Source organism: Scomber japonicus, chromosome 8, assembly GCF_027409825.1.
Source record: "Scomber japonicus isolate fScoJap1 chromosome 8, fScoJap1.pri, whole genome shotgun sequence".
Lineage (NCBI taxonomy): Eukaryota > Metazoa > Chordata > Actinopteri > Scombriformes > Scombridae > Scomber > Scomber japonicus.
In genome coordinates, this window is record NC_070585.1 from 11,891,331 (window position 1) to 11,909,915 (window position 18,585).

General features: G+C 38.8%; 1 protein-coding gene across 1 annotated transcript; it reads left to right on the plus strand.

The window, feature by feature from the left end:
- Positions 1–782: 782 nt before the first annotated feature.
- On the plus strand, positions 783–11,188 carry cdhr2 (cadherin related family member 2). Its single transcript, XM_053323545.1, has 29 exons — positions 783–837; positions 934–993; positions 1,099–1,238; positions 1,483–1,572; positions 1,786–1,875; positions 1,967–2,089; positions 3,216–3,362; positions 3,563–3,638; positions 3,734–3,843; positions 4,314–4,532; positions 4,637–4,786; positions 4,881–5,042; positions 5,132–5,193; positions 5,278–5,515; positions 5,775–6,014; positions 6,092–6,161; positions 6,243–6,827; positions 6,917–6,988; positions 8,412–8,461; positions 8,555–8,706; positions 8,832–8,928; positions 9,017–9,105; positions 9,262–9,336; positions 9,752–9,884; positions 10,180–10,301; positions 10,388–10,498; positions 10,593–10,676; positions 10,897–10,990; positions 11,054–11,188. The coding sequence occupies exons 1-29, from the start codon at positions 783–785 to the stop codon at positions 11,186–11,188; spliced, it is 3,831 nt and encodes a 1,276-aa protein (XP_053179520.1).
- The last annotated feature ends 7,397 nt before the right edge of the window (positions 11,189–18,585 follow it).

An 18,585-nucleotide genomic window follows, 5' to 3' on the forward strand; every position in this document is an offset into this window, starting at 1 on the left:
ACACCTGCAATCATACTTCTGATTTGAGTTAGATTTCAACCCACAGAAATCAAAGAAATATTATGTATTTTTCACCCTGTGCGATTCCCTTCAAGCAACTTCAAGGAGGTAACATTGAAATTACTCTTAATGATGTTAGCAGTGTTACTCCCAGGTCCCTTCTAAACACAGTATCTGTTACCGCCTTATTCCCCATGCTTTTTCCCTTTTACATACCAGTAGGTACCTAGTAAGTACTTCATTGCTACCCTATATATAAACAACATTCACAGTGTTATTTGTTGGTTGTGATCTAAAGCTGAAATATTTTGGAATTATCATTATTATTATCAGTGTTGGTATATTTAACCACATTGTCTAAATAAGCTTAAAAAATGTCAATTTCTAGATTCTCTTATAATAACAGCAGGTTTTTTTTAACCTTTTAATTAGTGCTGCAATTAATGATTCATTTCATTCATAATCAATGTATTGTTTCAATTAATGTTTTAGTTTGTTAAATGTTATAAAAATTGCCCATCACAATTTCTCACAACCCAATATGACTTCTTTTGTCCAACCAAAAGTATTACACTTACAGTAACAGAGAAGCAGCAAAGCCTCATATGTGAGAAGTTGGCACTTAAGAGACGATTATAATTTTTAGCTGTATGAGTCACATGGCAGCGTTGCTCAGTCCACCACTTTGGTTCACACTGAAATATCTCAATAACATCAAATATTACAGACAATCATGGTCAACTAATTGTTATAAAAATATCTTGGTATTTTCTGGTGCAGACATGGAGGGGATCACAGGAAGCATACTACTGTTGTGTCTTATCAGCTTTGCTAACGGTGAGTGTATATTGTTATTTTTTCTCATAACTTTGTCATTATGTCTTTACATTACTTCTTAAATTTCTTAAATTTATAAATTGTATTTTTCTACAGCAAATACCAGCCCTGTAATCGACACTGCTGTTGAGACAGTGTGTGAAGACACCGGAATAGGTATCTAAGTGTAAAATATTGAAAACAGCTTTTATTTCAGATTTACATTATTATGATTCAACTTATACAGCAAACATTTATGTTCCACTGATGTTGTTTTCATAGGTCAATATGCGTTTACTATTGTTGCAAGAGATAAAGAAGGTGACACACTAACTTATTCACTCACTGGGCCCAATGCGGCATTGTTCACTGTTGATCCATCTACTGGGACCGTACTGGTCGCTAAGCATCTAGATAGAGAGGTATGGTGTGATGTGGAGAGACCTTTCAATTGTCATAACTTAATGTTGGTTGTGTGTGTGTTTTATCTTTTATTATTATCATTAACATTATCATTATTATTCTAGGCCACCCAAACAATAGACCTTGGAGTTAGAGTCTCTGATGGTCCCAATATTGTGAGTAACACTTGAGACTGCTATTATCATCCATCCCACATCGGTTTGTTCATTATATTCACAGAGTGCATCATGCATTGTCTTTCAGGCAGAAAAAACAATAACGATAATAGTAAACGATGCCAATGACAACAGACCCCAATTTACAGAGGCTTCATACGATACACAAGTCCCAGAAGTGAGTGAAACATCTTTAAGTTCCTTCATTGCTTGATTCTTGTGACCTTTTTGCGTGTGTATGTGTGCGTGTGTGTGTGTGTGTTGAAGTGTGTATGTCTGTTAGGGAAAATCATTCATTGTAATATCTAAATTACAACAAAACAGTTGTTAATACAGACAGGTAATGTTGTGTTTAATTTCCTGTTGTTTTTCTTCCTATCCAATTTTTCAGAATACCCTGATAGGTACTACTCTGTTTAGGGTGCAGGCAACAGATGCAGACACTGGAAATGCCGGTGTGGTTAAATATAGCATTGCTGAAGTAAGTTTCTTTTGTAAATCATGTAACTCAATATTACATTCTGATCTCCCATGGATGTTACTAACATTATCTTTTACATGTGGTTTTCTAGGCTACTCCATCTGAGGGACTGAGTCTGTTTGCTATTGGACAGATAAATGGGATTGTCACATTGACTGGAGCTCTAGATTTTAGTGAAAAGAGCACTTTCTATCGGTTGAAAATTGACGCAACTGTAAGCAGCATCTCCACATTTTCTTTTTTTTAAATCATATTCAAGTTTTAAGATAATTACACAAGCAAGAATAGTGGAACTACTGGCAAAGATGCCTTGATTATCGACCCTAAAACACAATGTCAGGGACCCTTAAATCTTTAAAGCAATAGTTGTAAAGCAATATCAATGTAATAGCATTTCTTTAAGCAGAAGTTCTACCTCATTTGTACGTCATTTTGAACAAAAGCATCTGTCAAATGAGTAAGTTCAACATTTTGCTTGCTTTCTTGTCAAGAATTAGATAAGAAGATTAATAAGACACCTGAAGTATGTTCATCAAATATGAAACTATACAGTAGCCAACATACCTTTAAATTAACATAAGCAAATACTGAGGGGGGAACAACTAGCATGGCACTTTCTAAGGTCTGGTCAGCAACGTCAGCTTGGAGGATGTACTGGCCAAACACATATCCTCCTGTAAAACCACAATGAAGCAAACAGGATATCATAATGAATTATTTGGCTGAGCTTTAGTGAGCTTTTGTTACCTTTGGACAGAGCCAGACTTGCTGTTTCACCCTCTCTGATAAGCTAACCAACTACCAGAAGAGTGGTATCAATCATCTTTCTGACACTTGACAATACAGTTTAAAAAGTGTATTTAAATGTTGAGCTATTCCACATGAAACGGTTCACTTAAGTAAACATGGATTCATAATAATTAATACATTTCAAAGTAGACCGAGGAGCATGCTATAACATCTACAGCAAAACATTTTGGTCTGTGAGCTGGTAAACATTTACCACAATATTAATATCAAAAATGGATGGGGCTTTAATGTGTCCTCTTGTGAATGTAAAGAAAAACTAATCCTACAAGTGATGTATTTGATATTAGTTATGCAATTGATACAGTTAAAAAACTAACTAATGTCAAAGTTCAATCTGTTTTTACTCACTACCACCAAATTAAGAGCTGTCATGCATGTTTTTCAGTTCAGTTACATTTCATTAAATTAATTAGAAATATATCTATGAGTAATGTCAGTCATTTTATCTTAACTGAGCAAGCAAGCAAGATCCCCTTGTACAAGCAGGACAAGATTTTTGAATTTCAACAACATTGTGTGTCTCACAACAGGATTCTGGAGGCAAATGTGCTGAACCTGATCTTGTATTCCTGACAAATACGGTCTTTGCCTTTATTAATGTCGAGGATGTTCCAAACCGTGACCCAATGTTCATCAATCTTCCCTACAATGAGGAAGTTGAGGAGCATTCTCCTTTGGTGAGTGTTGATGGATTTTAATTAGTGGAAAAGATACTTAACTGGATTCATATTAATATTCAAAGTGTGAACTGAAATTCATGTTTTGCTTTATAATCTACAGACAGTATTGCTGCTTTGAGTCGCTATAATGTTTATGTGTAAATAAGGAGACTCAACACATTCATCTGATTTCAGAAAATGTGCTTTCTGTTTGGCAGGGCACGTCTGTGGGGAAAGTTACCGCCATTGACCAGGACATCGGAATCAATGATGCTATGACCTATAGCATTGAAAGTGAGCCTCAATAATAATAATAATAATGATTTTTAAAAAAATGTTTGCAGACAGTGAGTAAGAAAGGTTTTTGTTTTCTTCCCATTGCTTCACAGATTCCTCAGCCCCAGGTGACCTGTTTACAATCTCAAATGAGGGTGTCATCAATGTGAAGGCCGCAATTGACAGAGAAGTTGTTGGTGACACTGTTACTCTGACTGTGAAGGTAGATTTTTTTTGTTCTACAACAATTTTCACTTGATCTAATTTCTAAATTTAACTAACTGTTCTAATTTTAATTTGTCCCACTCTGTTTTTTGTCCATCTTGTATAATGTGTGTAAGGTTGTGCCTTAGTGGGTATAGAGTACAGACAATGTTTGTGTAAAAGGGTTATATGAGCTAAGACAAAGCAGGTTTAGACACTGAATAAGGTGTGGTCTTTGTTATTGAACCTAAGTTATAACAATTTAAATTAGGTTAGAGGTCCCAGTCCCACTAACAGACAAACCAAAGCAAAATCCCTTCTGGAGATTTAAATTAATATCCTGAAATTGCTGTACTCATTGAAGACCTCAAAACATGTAGATATTGTTTAATTCAAAGCATTTATGACAAAACATTTACTGAAAAAAAAACAAGATGAGGAAAAAAAGGAATACAGGAAATGAGTTATGTTGAAATTCTTCTATTCTAGGCAACTGAGTCCACACCAAACATTGATGGGATCCTGGCCAGTGCCACTACAAAAGTACAGATCACCATCGTTGACATCAATGACAATGCACCAAAGTTTTACAAGTGCACAAGCTCAGAAGACGATTCCTGTGTGCTTGCGTGTGATTTCACAGGAGAGGTCTTGGAGCACTCGCTGGGGTCTATTCCCATCAACATGACCGTCATAGATCTGGATAAGGTACAAATGAAACTCCAACAATTGGGAACATTCTTTAATTAAGATACATTTTCTCTGTAATGTATGTATAATAAGTGCTAAAACTCTGTCTTGGCTTTTCATAGAATGTACGTACTGAACTAACCCTGGGTGGAGCTTACAAGGATGTGTTTTCTGTGGAGCCTCAATTAGCCACAACAAAAAGCATTGTTCAGCTTGTGGTCAAGAAGCCTCAAGAACTGGATTTTGAAAAAATACAGGAAATGGTTTTACAGGTACTGTGATAATAATATTAGTAACTTCTTTTATCTTTTTCATTATTACATTTGTGTTTGACCAGTCTGAGGTGTGTTCTGTCTTATGGTGCAGGTGATTGCTACAGATCAAGAAAAAACTGAGTTCCGCACCACTGCCACAGTTACTATTCAGATCAAGGACACCAATGACAACAGCCCCAAATTCCTCCAAAATACATACAAGTTGAATGTGACTGAGAACTCTCCTGTTGGGACAGAATTGGCCACCATCACTGTAGGTCTTTAACTGCCCAAAGTTTTACTTAGACACTTTGGAATTGCATGCAAAAAAACCCTAAACATTGTTGTTGTTGTTTTTCATAGGCTGAGGATCCTGACACAATGGACCAAGGCAACCTCACCTACAGTCTTCTACCAGAGAGCATGTATGTCTACACTTAAACCAAGCAGTTATTCTGGTTACTTGAATGCATAGACACACCACTGAATAGGTTGTATCTGCCTTTCAGACTTAGATATTTTGACGTGAATCCACGTACAGGCGAAGTTTATGTGACAAGCCTGTTGGATCGCGAGGTCAGATCTCTGTATTCAGCAACTCTGCAGGCCACTGACACGGATGGAAAACCCGGTACCACAGTGCTGGAGATCACCATCATTGACATCAATGACAACAAGCCTGTCCCCATCAGAGCCTCTTATGTGGAATATGTTATGGAGGGTCAACCTTTTGAACTTAAGATAGAGGTAACATCTTATTTTCTTGTTTTTTTTGGTAGATGGAAATATTAAAAGCTGCCACTTTTTTAATGGTTTGGTAGTTCCAATTAAACACATTTTGTTTATCCAACAAGCATACAGTGATATTTTAGACAATAACGTTCTTTCAACATTGTGCTAACAGTTGTTTGGTGTGGAAGATCTTGACTGACCTATATATATATATATATATATATATAAATACCTATCTTTTCCTATCTTCTTACACCTTGTCTTATTTGGATAGGCTACTGATGCTGATGACCCTGATACAGACAACAGCAAAATCATGTTTAAGATTGTGCCAAGCGAGTACAGTGATAACTTCACTATTGACACTGACACTGGAGTGTTGAGAAACAAGGGTGAACTGGACCGTGAAGCCTTGAACCCAGAGCTGAACGGAAAGATCAAGCTCCAAATTGATGTTACAGACAAGGGTACTCCCCCCTTGTCCAACGTGGTCAATGTTACCATCAATGTAGAGGTAAGTCTTGTAACCAAATATTGGTGCTGTGATGCTACTAATGCACGTGACTGATGTTTACTTCTGTTGCATCACAGGACATCAATGACAACAAGCCAATATTTCAAGAGTCCTCTTACAAATTCAAAGTTAAAGAAGGAGAAAAAGGTCAGTATTTCACTTTGAAAAGAGCTTTCAAGTCTTCAAAGCTGTTGTTAAGGTATTCATTTTATTTTTCTATACAATCAGGTGCATTTGTGGGTTCTGTCTTCGCTGAGGATTTGGACCAAAGCAAAGACTTTAACCGCATCTCCTTTAGTATCACTGATGGAAATTTTGGCAGTTTTATCATTCGCACCTACCAAGAGGGGTCGGGTTACAGGGGGAACATCACCGTGGACCCGGACATCGAGCTGGACTACGAGAGTGCACGCAAGAAATTTACCCTGACGGTGGAAGCTGCAGATCTGGAGCAGGAAAAAGCTACAGTAAAGGTAGAGGTGGATGTGGAGGATGTGAATGATGAAAGGCCCGTGTTCAATCCGACTGAGCCTGTGACAGTGAAAGAGAACACCACCATCAGTGGGGCTATTGGGAATTTCACAGCGGAGGACTTGGACGGAGATCACTCACTGATCTATGAGCTGGTATCCATCAAATGCAATTGTAACAACTCCCTGACTCCTTGTGACTACGTTATCCTGGATCCAAATGGGGAAGTGAGACTCAACCCAGAGAAAACGCTGGATTATGAACTATGTAAGCAGGTGCTGGTGGAGGCTCGGGTGGTGGACGAGAACACACAGAAAGGAGAGAATAGCAGTGTCCTAACAGGTCAGCACTGGGTAACAAAAGCATAAGAGAATCAACACACCATCCCACACACAAGTCGCTTCACTGTGTTTTTCTTGGGATCATTTCAGAAGTAATGGTGATCAACATCGAAGACATCAACGACAACGCCCCAGAATTCATCTTCACAAATTCTGTTTATTGTAAGTAACTTTTTTTTTCAGTTACCAACCTATATGACACCTTGAACTCACATATATCTCATATTTGATTTTAATACTATTTTGTTTTATGACAAAATCAACAACAATAACAACAACAAAACTAATTAGAGGATCTTAGCCCCCATCCTATACAGTTGTGACCAAAATGATTAGCCCCCCAGGAATTATGGAACATTTTCCTAAAATTCTTCCTAATGATTGTGGCATTGATAAAACTCGATATAATCAAACATTCACCAGTGCTTTTTAGTAGCTTTTGGTACATTTTGGTATATAAAATAACATTTTAGGCTTGCTTTATATTAAATATAGAGAAAAATGGGGATGTCAAAAAATATTAGCCCCCATAATGGGGTGGTCAATAATATTTCCCCCCATGTGAATTCTTGCCTTCAAAAACACACCTAATTAACCATTCAACTTTCAAACCACACCTGTGCAGTCAATTGGCTTCCTAACAACACCTGAACATTCAACCAGCATAAAATGACTTCAAGGAACAGGGCATTTGAACACATTATTGAGAGGGACTACTTTTACTCACCATGCCAAAGACAAAGGAAATCAGTTTTGAGCTCAGAAAGAAGATAGTGGAGGCTCATGATAAGGGGGAAGGCTATACTGCCATTTTCAAGCCTTTCACAGTGTCTAGAACTGCTGTACGTTGCATCATTGCCAAGTACTAGGAGACAAATTCTGTAAGAAACAAACCTGGGTGTGGTTGTAAACTCAAGATTTCAAGAACTCTAGAGAGGAAAATTGTCAGAGATGTCAGCAAGAATCCCCGGACAATCTGTGGCGGGTGCTACAGGTGAATGTCCATGCTCGGAAACCATGCAATTTGGACCAGCTGGAACAATTTGCAATGTAAGAATGGGCCAAAATCCCTTAGGAGACCTGTGCCAACCTAGTAAAGAACTACTCTAAGAGGTTGTTGTCAGTTGTGGCTCAGAAAGGGTACGCTATTGACTATTAATGGCCAGGGGGCTAATAATTTTGGATTTCTCATTTTTGCCCTTTTTTATTTCAACTCATTGTATCAATAAAATATCCTAATCAAACTTGTCAACTTTTGTCTTTGTAGTGTATTCGTTTCCAAAATAATAAACACGTTTTTCCATTTCCATGGAGAAATCAAGAGTTTTGTCTAATTTCATAAGGGGGGGCTAATAATTTTTCGTCACAACTGTAAATTGTCTGGTGATCCCTCATATTTATCTTGGTAGGGCCCCAACCCTTATTTTGGGAACCACTGGCTAAATTTGCAAGTCTTCAGAGCCAGCCATCTTTAGGGCTGAATTTGGCCATTTTTGTCATTTTGAGTGTTTTGAGAACACAATAATCTAAGATTTATTCCACTGCATTTACATTTTAATAATGATTTTCCTTCTTTGGACTTTAGTTGTGGTGTCAGAAACTGCAAGCAAGGGGACTTCAGTTGCAAAAGTCACTGTGAGTATGATTGCAATTCAAATACCTTACATGATTTCAGTTTGTCAGTGATATCTGTGTGGACATTCTGCTTGTGTCTCTTGTTCTTCTCAGGCTACAGATCGTGATTCGGGAGTAAATAGACAGATTGAGTTTGAAGTAACATCAGTCCATTTTGAAAACCTCAACAACCACACAACTGATGAGGGGAGGGTGTTTGAGGCTGTCACCATACAGCAAAAGGATGATTACATTGGGATGATTCAGTGAGTACAAAGTCATTCATCAGCATCATGCTTCCATAATTCATTCTGGTCTAAACACATGTTTGGGTTTCATCACAAACTCTGGCATTTACAGCCACACTCATGATTTCTCCACATTCATGCAGAACTACCGTAGCGCTTGGCATGACACTGAAAGGGAAGTATTTGGTAGGAATAAAGGCAGTTGATTCCGGCGGCCTCTCCACCAGCATCTTACTGGAGGTCAGTGACTGAAATCATGCGACTGCGAACAGCAGGCAGACAGTAAGATGCAGCTTGTGTCAACATTTCTGTTCTCTCTATATTGCAGATTTTCACAGTTGACAAATCATATCAAGTTGAACTTCGATTTCTAAGAACCAAAGCTGAAGTTGAAAGCGACCGGGCTAACATCATCAGGTACATATCATCATGCTATAATTATAAAATATAATTATTTTAATAATCTGGTTCAATTTCTGAGATTTTTTGTCTGATGACAGAAGACAAAATGTTTTTCTAACTTGTGTTTAGTTAAAACTAACATGGTACTTTCTCTCATTTCTACATTTCCAGGGCACTTTCTCTTGCCACCCAGGCTTCTGTTGAAGTTGTTTCAATTGATTCCGAAACTGATACTGATGAATCCAGGCAAGTAATTTATGAGATTATCTCTACATTTCAATGACAGTTTATAAACACAAGTACAGATCATACATTATTGGATGAATAGAATAGAATATATCTTTATTGTCATTGTCACAAGTACAATAACATTTTAAAGTGCTCACCAGTCAGTGCATCCTTCATTCATAATAAAAAATAAGAATAAAAACATAAAATAGAACAATAGAAATAAATAAAAATGAAAGAAAAAGTTGCTGTTTTCACCTGAACACATTGACTGTTTTTGTTCACTAGGTGGTGCTAGTGTTGCTCTAAACAATCAAATTGTTGAGGGTGAAATATGTACTGATAATAGTAGATGATAATTGTTTAAAATGTTGAAATTGTTAATTTAGCTTCATTTTTTGAAGTATGTAAGTAATTTGTGTCCCTCTCTCAGGTCTACGGGCTGCATCATGTTGTCATATTTTGTCTTTCCCAATGGGACTGCTCTCGCCTATAATGAAGTGGAAAAGATGCTTAATGATCCTAAACATTCTCCTATACTGAAACAGTTGGGTCTTGCGTACGTTGTAAGTATGAGCAGTTTTATTTTCTGAAAGCTTTGGTCTTTCTTGTGTAGTGAATCCTAGCTGCACCTAATTCATAACTTAAATAAAAATTGTTAGTCTGTCAAAGCATGTTTAAGTTTATTGGCACAAAGTAATCATATTGTCCTTTTAATAAGAATCAGAATTTGTGGGCAGGTGGAGTTACAGAGTAGCAAGGTGTTGGTCTTCAACTGTCTTCATGTTTGAAATATGATCAAATTGTTCATACACGAATAAAGATAAAAACATTTTTTAATATTTCTTTCTTGTGTTTCAGGGGGATACTACTCCGGAGAGTTCAGAAGTGGACGTTGAGCTGTTCGCTCTGCTTGGGATGGTGGGAGGCCTCATCATCGTGCTGGTTGTCCTCACCACTTCACTGGTGTGCACTCGCAGAAAGTAAGAAACGCATTTGGATATTAATATAAAAACATTTATGAGAGGTACAGTGTCTGTTTTACTTATCAACTCACTTCACCCTACAGCTACAGGAGGAAACTAAAGGCAGCTAAAGCCATGAACTCTGCATCTCATCCTGATGACAACCAGAAAAGTGGTCCTGTGGTGCCTGGAACCAACAAGTACACCATGGAGGGGTGAGGAGACAACAGCATTTCCATTAAGAATAAACAATTAAAATAAAAATGAATGAATAACAGGACTTGTTTTTCTCTCTGTGTTACGCTCTAGGGCTAACCCTGTACTCAACCTCATGTACGACACAGCCATGGTCCTGGACTTAGATGAAGAGAGCTCAGATGTAGACAAAGTCAGGTAAAGAAAACCTCTCCCTGACTATCACCTCCATCTGTTGATAGAAATTCTGGTGACTGACTCTATCAGTGCTGGTTAATAAACTTGAAAGTTTTGTCACAGTGTGCTCTCTATAGCAAGTTGTGACAGACATTTATCCAAATGAAAAACCTGAACACTCCTTTTCTCAAATGATTAATTGGTACAAAATGTATTTACTTTGATCCCTTTCCCATTGAAGCCTCAATTCCCTGGACTACAGTGATGACATTTCCATGCCTGTAAAGGATCCACTAACCATCATGGTGAGGCTACATTACAACTCATCTTCATTTGTACTTATGAATATTAGAATGTGGTCTAATTTTAAAACTGGTCTGCTCCTCATTATGATCCAGGAGGAGGAAGAGGAAGATGAGTCAGTAGAATACGCTGAACCTCTGAGTGCAGCGCTGGCCCAACGGGGCCAGAAGAATGCCGGCAATGTTCATGTGGGTTTTGTTAACCCTGCATTCAGCACTACAGATCTGTGATTGACATCTGTGAAATCAAATGAAGACACTGATCTTAGACCTCAGATGGACAAATATCACTTCTCCTTAATCAGGTTAACCAAATTGCCAGTCAAACATGTAAATGTTGTTGGATGAAGACCTTGTGTTTTCAAAAAGCCTTCTGCTCTGTACCAATGTGTTATTTAGATTGTAGTATGGATTATGCACAAGATTCACGGCATATAAAATGATGAATAGTCTAAAGATTCTGTTCAAGTTTAAACTAAAAGGACAACCAAAATGTGAGGTGTTACTCTGTGATAAAAGCAATGTAATGATGTATTGATTGAGAACTGTTTTGTTTGTTAAACAATTAAAGGGAAGCTTTTGGCAAATACTGCCTTTCCACTTGCTGAGAGTTAGATGAAAAAATGGAAACCATGCTCAAGTTTGCATGCTAAATATGAAGCTATAGACATGATACAATTAGTGTAGCTTAACAAGTGTGAAGACTGTTTTAACATTTTTAAAAATCAGGCAGGCTATAAATGTTTCCACCTATTTCCTGTATTTAAGCTAAGCTAATTGCCTTCTGGATGTTGCTTTATATTTAGTGCAGAAACATAAGAGTAGAATTGATCTTCTCATTTAATTCTTGGCAAGAAAGCAAATAAACATGTTTCCCAAAGTTTCAAACAGTCCTCACATAAAGTTAATCAAAATTATAAAAACAATTAAAAAAACAAGCAAAACATAGTTTTGTTGGACACATGAATCACTTTATTTTTTATTAACATACGAAGCAATGGTTTAAAAACTGTTTGGTTTGCTTTGAAATAAACTGTATTATAAGTTAAGTGAACATACAATGCCGATTAAAAATGCAGCCTCTGTGACTATTTAAAAAATCAAGAAGAAAAGAGTATTGTCAGTGAATGAAATCCTTAATTCTAATGACTACCAAAAAGCATGTTGCATTTGCCAGTGTTTGCTTTGGGTTTGACATACTTGTTTCTGAAATCAAACCTCATGCAGTGTCAGTTATTGAGCCTGTATAAGAATCAGATTGAAAACATATTGACATCTAAATGAATGTATCACAAGTGCAATCTGTAAATAAACTAAATTTAAAATGTGGATTTTATCTCAATTTTATGAAATCAATGTGTGAACACTAACGTCACTGAAACTGTAACAACCTCTGGATTAAAACACATTAAAAATGATTTGTATCAAGTAATTTACAACAAAATCACTAATCATGGCATTAAATTACAATAACTAGGAATGACTCTCGAATGATCATGATTGTGCTCTTGTCATAGTACATTTTTATACTTTTCACAATACAAACAAGTCAAAGCATTGTCTCAAATCTAAAAGCAGAGAGACATACAAACACCTGCACTAATGATAGTCACTCCTTTCACACACAAATCAAGAAAACATTTAGATCAATTTAAATTCCCACACATCTTACACAAAATGACCTGCAACAAAATATCTGACCGCAAAGTCATAAATCTAAATAAAAACTATAACCCCATTATCATCTTTCTCTGCCCGAGCTGCGTTAAGCTCGTAAGCAACCAGCAGGGGGATAGCTCGTTGCCATGGCTTCATATTTTCTGAGGTGCATAAAAAAAGCATCAACATCTAAAATGACTCAGGGGATAACTGAATGGAGAAGAATGATGACATTAATATATCACCCTCATATTTCCAAATGCGGACTCTTGTTAATCTATTAGTCTGTGTGGCAAGAAGTCACAGGAAATTTGTTGAACAGATTGATGCAAGAAAAAAAGAAACAACTTTTGTCTTCTTACTCTGTCTTGAGTGAGGTGGTGATCTCACACTTTCAAGTCCAGTATGCCAGTGAAAACACTGAATTACAGGGTACTGTAGATCAGATGTAATCATCATGTGATTTTCCAGCACAGATTTTTCTCCCTAAGTCAGCCACTTGTTACCTTCTGACACGATTTACATGTCACTCAGTGGTATGAGCTCTGGAGCAACAATGTGGCTGCTGCACGTTCTCCATCAGTAGGCGGAAGGGGTTTCTTCTGCGTCGGCTCACCTTCCCATCCTGCTCCGCCCTCTTCCCTGCCCGTCCTTTACCTGAACCTGAACACCCCTGGGTGGGCTCGGGGATGAGGGGTATGGCAGCGGGGTTGAGAGGAGGTGGGGGAGGCAAGGAAGGCTGCTCCTTCTTTTTCTTCACCTGCTTCTCCAGGTGTTTCTGGATGGCGGAACCCAGCACAGCCACTTCCACCACTGCCCCATATACCTCCCATGTCATCCCTTTCTCATCCCAGGTCACCTCCTGCACTGGCTCCTCATCTTTCTCCTCATCTTTCTCCTCATCTTTCTCCTCATCTTTCTCCTTACCATTTCTTTCCTCACTGTTTTCCTCCACAGCTGCGTCCACCTTTTTCTCTTCAGTTACTTTCTCATCCTCTTTAAGTGCTTCCTCTTTTTCCTCAGCTTTCTCTTTTTCCTCAGCTTTCTCTGTGTCCACTTGCTCCTTTTTGTCCTCCTCCACCTCCACTATCTTCTCCTCTATGCTAGCTTCCTTTCTGATCTCAGGAAAAGTCATAGTCGTGGGTGTTCTTGGGGTCATGGGCGCTGTTGCAACAGAACGAAACTCCACCTGCTGACCCACCTGCAGCTCAGCATCTTTAGTCTCTGCACCTACACCCCCACATCTCCCAACAGAGCTTGGGAAGTAGAAAGCATGGTCCCCCTCAGGAGGGGTCATGGGGCTGGTTGCTACAGACTGACACTGCACCACCTCCAGGCTCACCTGAGTGCGGATGTTGTGGCAACCAAAGGGAGCTGGAGATTCAGGCACAGGACACTTTGTCACTGAAATGTCTTTCAACTCATCACATGCATCCTTCTCTTCTTTGACCTCTAAATTTTCAGATTTGGCATCTGTTTTTGGTTGGTCACCAGCAGAAACAGAGTTTTCTTCAGTTTTTATTTTTTCTGAGGTGTCCTGTATCTGATCAGGTTCAACAGTTTCTGCTGAGATCATTTCCTTTGCATCCTCTGTCTTTAAATCACTGTTGTTTTCTCCAAGTTCCTCAAATTCATCTATCTTGACCATCTCTGGCTCAATGGTATAAAAAGATGATTCAGTCTTCTCTCCCTCCTCTTCCTCAGTGTTGCCATAGTGGGTCACCAGGATAGTAATATCTTGGTCCATGCTTCCCATCCTCTGCTGCTTACACTGGTGATTACTATCCTTAAGATGTACTTTTGACTCTGTTAACCCAGCAGCAGGGCAGCTGAAGACTTCAGTCAGCTCCTTTGATGTGGTAAATTTCAAAGCTCCACTTATCTCTGACTCAGCCGCTGCTGAACTTTTTGTGATAGGGAAACTCTCTTGTCGGTCGCTCCCACCCTGCCCCTCAATCTTTTTCACTTTCTCCTCCTTCTGCACTGTTTCTCTGCCGATAAGCTCTGGGAAAGCTGTGGTTGAGGGCGTCTTTGGAGTCATAGGGGACGTGGCGACAGAGCAGAACTCCACATGCTGACCCACCTGTAGCTCAGCATCTTTAGAATCTGTACCCACAGGTTCAGATTTCCCAAAAGAGCTGGGGAAGAAGAAGGAATGTCCACCTTCAGGAGGCGTCATGGGGCTAGTGGCTGCAGAGCAACACTGGACCACTTCCAGGCTGACCTGCGTGCGCATGTGGTGCTGCCCGAAAGGTGCAGGAGAATATGGGTCAGAGGGGTCTGGAGTTGATGGCACAGGCACTGAGATATTCTCATTTTTTGCCACCTTTTCTCTCTCCTGATCCATGTTCTTTTCCGTAGACTTTTCCCTCTGAATTTTGGCATCTCCATCACGCAGGAACTTATTAGACACTGTAGTCTCATTGTGTTGTGATGTTGTTTTATCAGCCTCAGGTTGTTGTGTCAGAGTGATGCCATCAGCCTGTGTACAGTCTGTAACTCGTATAGAGTCTGATTGGTCACAAACCCCTCCTGAAAGCACCTGATCTTTGGACATTGGATCTCCACCACTCTCCTCAACATAGCAGGTATTCATGTGTAGTTTTGGCTGATAGTCCTCTAGAGTTGTTGAATCTTGACTGGTGTTTATCTGAGGTGCCTCGGGCACAGCGGTGCCATCTGAGCTGCCTGGATGCTCTCTATCATCTGTCTTTTCGCAAGACTGGTGGTCCTCGCTGAGACCTCTTATCTCATCCTTAAGACTTCCCATTCTGTTTCTGCATTAAAGTGGTAGACGTACCTGCAGGGAACAACACAGCACTGACACACCGTTTGTGCAATTTGTAATCAGCAACTACTGTTTTTGTGATAAAAATATTCTCTCATATGATATGGATGTCAAGTATCCAAACACTGATATGTAACCAACTGTTATGTCACTGCTACTACTAATCATATGCTGAATTAAGTGTATTAGATGGCTGTAAACTGGGATAGTTACAAGCACCAAACACGTGATTAAACTGCATTTTAAACGTCAAATTTTAGATTACTTCGAACATTTTACTGTGTGATTATATCTGACATTGTAATCATCTCTCTCTCTGCATTTTACCCTAAAATAGATCCACATAGTATATAATTAACTTCTGTTTTTGAGCATAATCACAATCACTAAGAGCATGCACAAGAATTCAGTGTCCCTCTCTAATGTCAACTATGAAAACAAACAAGATAATACAAATTGTGGGAGATCACGAGTCACAGACATACCTCAGCAGTCCAAGTCAGACGGAAGTCTCTCCATAACTCTCTCACAGATTTAGGTCAAACATCGTAAATCTCACCGCTGATTGAGACCCTTATCTGTCCTTATATCCCCGCTGTTTATTGATACTTATTGCAGTGCCCAAAGGTTTGTCTCTAGAAGAATCTATCTCAGGCAATCCTCGCTCTTTAAGCTGTGGCTGTGTCTATTGAAAAGCTTCAGATTTCTAGTTTCCCTGGAAACCACAGTCGGGCTCTGGCAGTGAGTGGTAATGTAATGACAAAATCTCTGTTCAGCCCTCTCATCATCAGTAAATCATAGTAATTAACTCCAGGTTCTCATAGCAACACAATGGCTACTGTGTGCAGAGAGATAACATGTGAATTGATATGAGAAATTTTAGAAGAGGTATTAATTGGTGATAAAAACTTTCATGTCTCTACAGGTAATCAGGATGAGGGCTTGTGGAGGGAGGGTGAAATATGCAAAGGTGGGATTTCTCACTTAATAATGTATCCCTGCTTTTAAGTAATAGATACAATTGGTGTGTCTGTGACTCTCACTGTAAAAAAACAAAAAAACAAGGACCAAATGTAAAGCAGGCAGAAAACATTTTTAACAAGGTATCTCCTGTACACCAAAATGCCTTTTGTGGAGGCAGGACATCAGAGGCTCATTACAGCAGTCGATCTCAATTCAAGTCAAGAACCCCTAAACTGACACAAATTAGACCACAGCCCCAATTTGATGAGATTTTGTGCAAGGCTAAGATTTTTACGTGTTTTATTACAGAATGTGTATGAAACACATGACCAAAATATTGCGCTACTTAGGGATTAAATAATACTGAAAATAAACTACTTTTGCAGCAGACCCCCCAGAACAATTTCAAGATTGGGTGTGAACTCCACTTTGAGAACCACTACATTGCAGGACAAGGTAAAAAGGTAAAATGTAAAATGAGGTCTTGTGTAGGAAATTTGTAAAATATTAAAAAAAACAGTGCTCTGCTGCAGCTGTGAAAGTGCATGAAAGACAGCGGGGGATATCAGCTGAAGGAGCCTGCTGGAGGGGGCAGATCTACACCTCCCACACAAACACACACTTGTGAACCACCACATCTTTCATACTCCTTCCTCCCTCCAACCTTTCTGCTTTGCGACATGTATTTCTCTAGAGCCTCAGTAATTCTGCTCGCCTCGAGTAATTGTGTGGGCTCGAGGATGTTTATAGTTCTCTCATTTTGAGAATCTTCCCTTTCTTGGTACAGTAATGTAGCGGTGGGCTGCAGCTTGGCCAGAACATTGTGTACTGACAGAAGTATTCTCACCATTAATTCAAAGGCCTCCCCCAATCCCTGGCTGCCACTGAGTTCTGTTGCCTAGCAACCACGTAGTGTGATGGAGGGAGGTGTGCTGTTGGGGGCCAAGGTAGACAGCTCTGATCACATTCTCATCAGGAGCCATCAGGCTGCCAAAGGCCATCTTCTGAGCAATGTGTTGGTAATAATGACTGTGGTGATTCATTGATGAGCGCTCTCCACAGAACAAAACAGGATGCATGACACACAGAGGGCTTCAGCAGCTACTAACAATGTTATCTCTACTTTATGTCGCAGGTTATCACATTTTTAAAACCTGAGAAACAAGTTTGTGTATGTTTTTATTTCCCAAAATAGTCACATGTAATGAAATATATAATAATTCATGAACACAAGTGGAAAAAGGTGAGAGGAAAATAAGAAAAAAAAAAGACAATTTATAGAGCTTTTCTTTGGAATGTGTGGATATATATATGTTGGATATATATCTTCTTTTTCAGGTGACTGGATGCCAACATGCTTCCATTCCAACATATTTACTTGTCTTAAACCAGACAAGTTGGCTTCAGTTTTAGCCAGAACAGTTTTATATTTTAGGGATCATTTGGTCTCCAGTTTGTGTCCAAACACCTTGATGGTGTCCGTGGCCTTGTCTGCAGCTTTTCCTATGGCTGCTTGAGTCTGTTTGCTGGCTTCTTGAGCAGCTTCAAAGAGTGAAACAGAGAAGAAATATTCAGGAAGACAAGCATCAAAACTAAAAACCTTTCATTATCAACTCACATACGCACTGTAGCCTCAGTAACTATCTGTTAAAAAAACAGCTCTTATCTAAAATATTCAATGTATATTTTGCGTACGTTATTATTTTACTGTAACATCTTGAGGATTCAGTCTCTTAAACCAGATTCCATTAAGGTCTCTTTCAGTCGAATTTATTTTTGAAAGCCAATATCACACATAATGTTATGTAAGTCAAATAACAGCTTTATAACACGTCCAGTCTAATAAATCTACTATCACTTCTTCATATTATAGATATTACATTTTAGGAGCTTTTTTTTAATCAACTGTCAAACGTTTAATATGGTAACAAGGTTATTTACGTCCTCTGTCTGCTTGTCTCAACACTTATCTGTTGAAAAGAAATACTCATGAAGCCTCTCTGGGCAGCAGAGTGTGCACTGTACCTGTGTTGGCGGTGTCTTTGGAGGAGTCTGCCACCTGCTGCACAGCTTCTTGAGCTGCCTGCACTGAAAACACACCACAGCAGCTTACAGTGAACAACCTCGGGAGGAAAAAGCTCTTGCACTTTACATTTTGCTTTGGAAGATTTTGACTTGTAATATAAATAATTCTTCTGAATGTTTTAAGCTTCTAGGA

Bases quoted from the DNA above. Each gene is read 5' to 3' on its own strand.
- cdhr2 (XM_053323545.1), top strand. From the start codon at position 783: ATGGAGGGGATCACAGGAAGCATACTACTGTTGTGTCTTATCAGCTTT. The intron at 2,090-3,215 runs GTAAGCAGCATC...GTCTCACAACAG, and splicing joins GGTTGAAAATTGACGCAACT to GATTCTGGAGGCAAATGTGC. The intron at 8,462-8,554 runs GTGAGTATGATT...TGTTCTTCTCAG, and splicing joins CTTCAGTTGCAAAAGTCACT to GCTACAGATCGTGATTCGGG.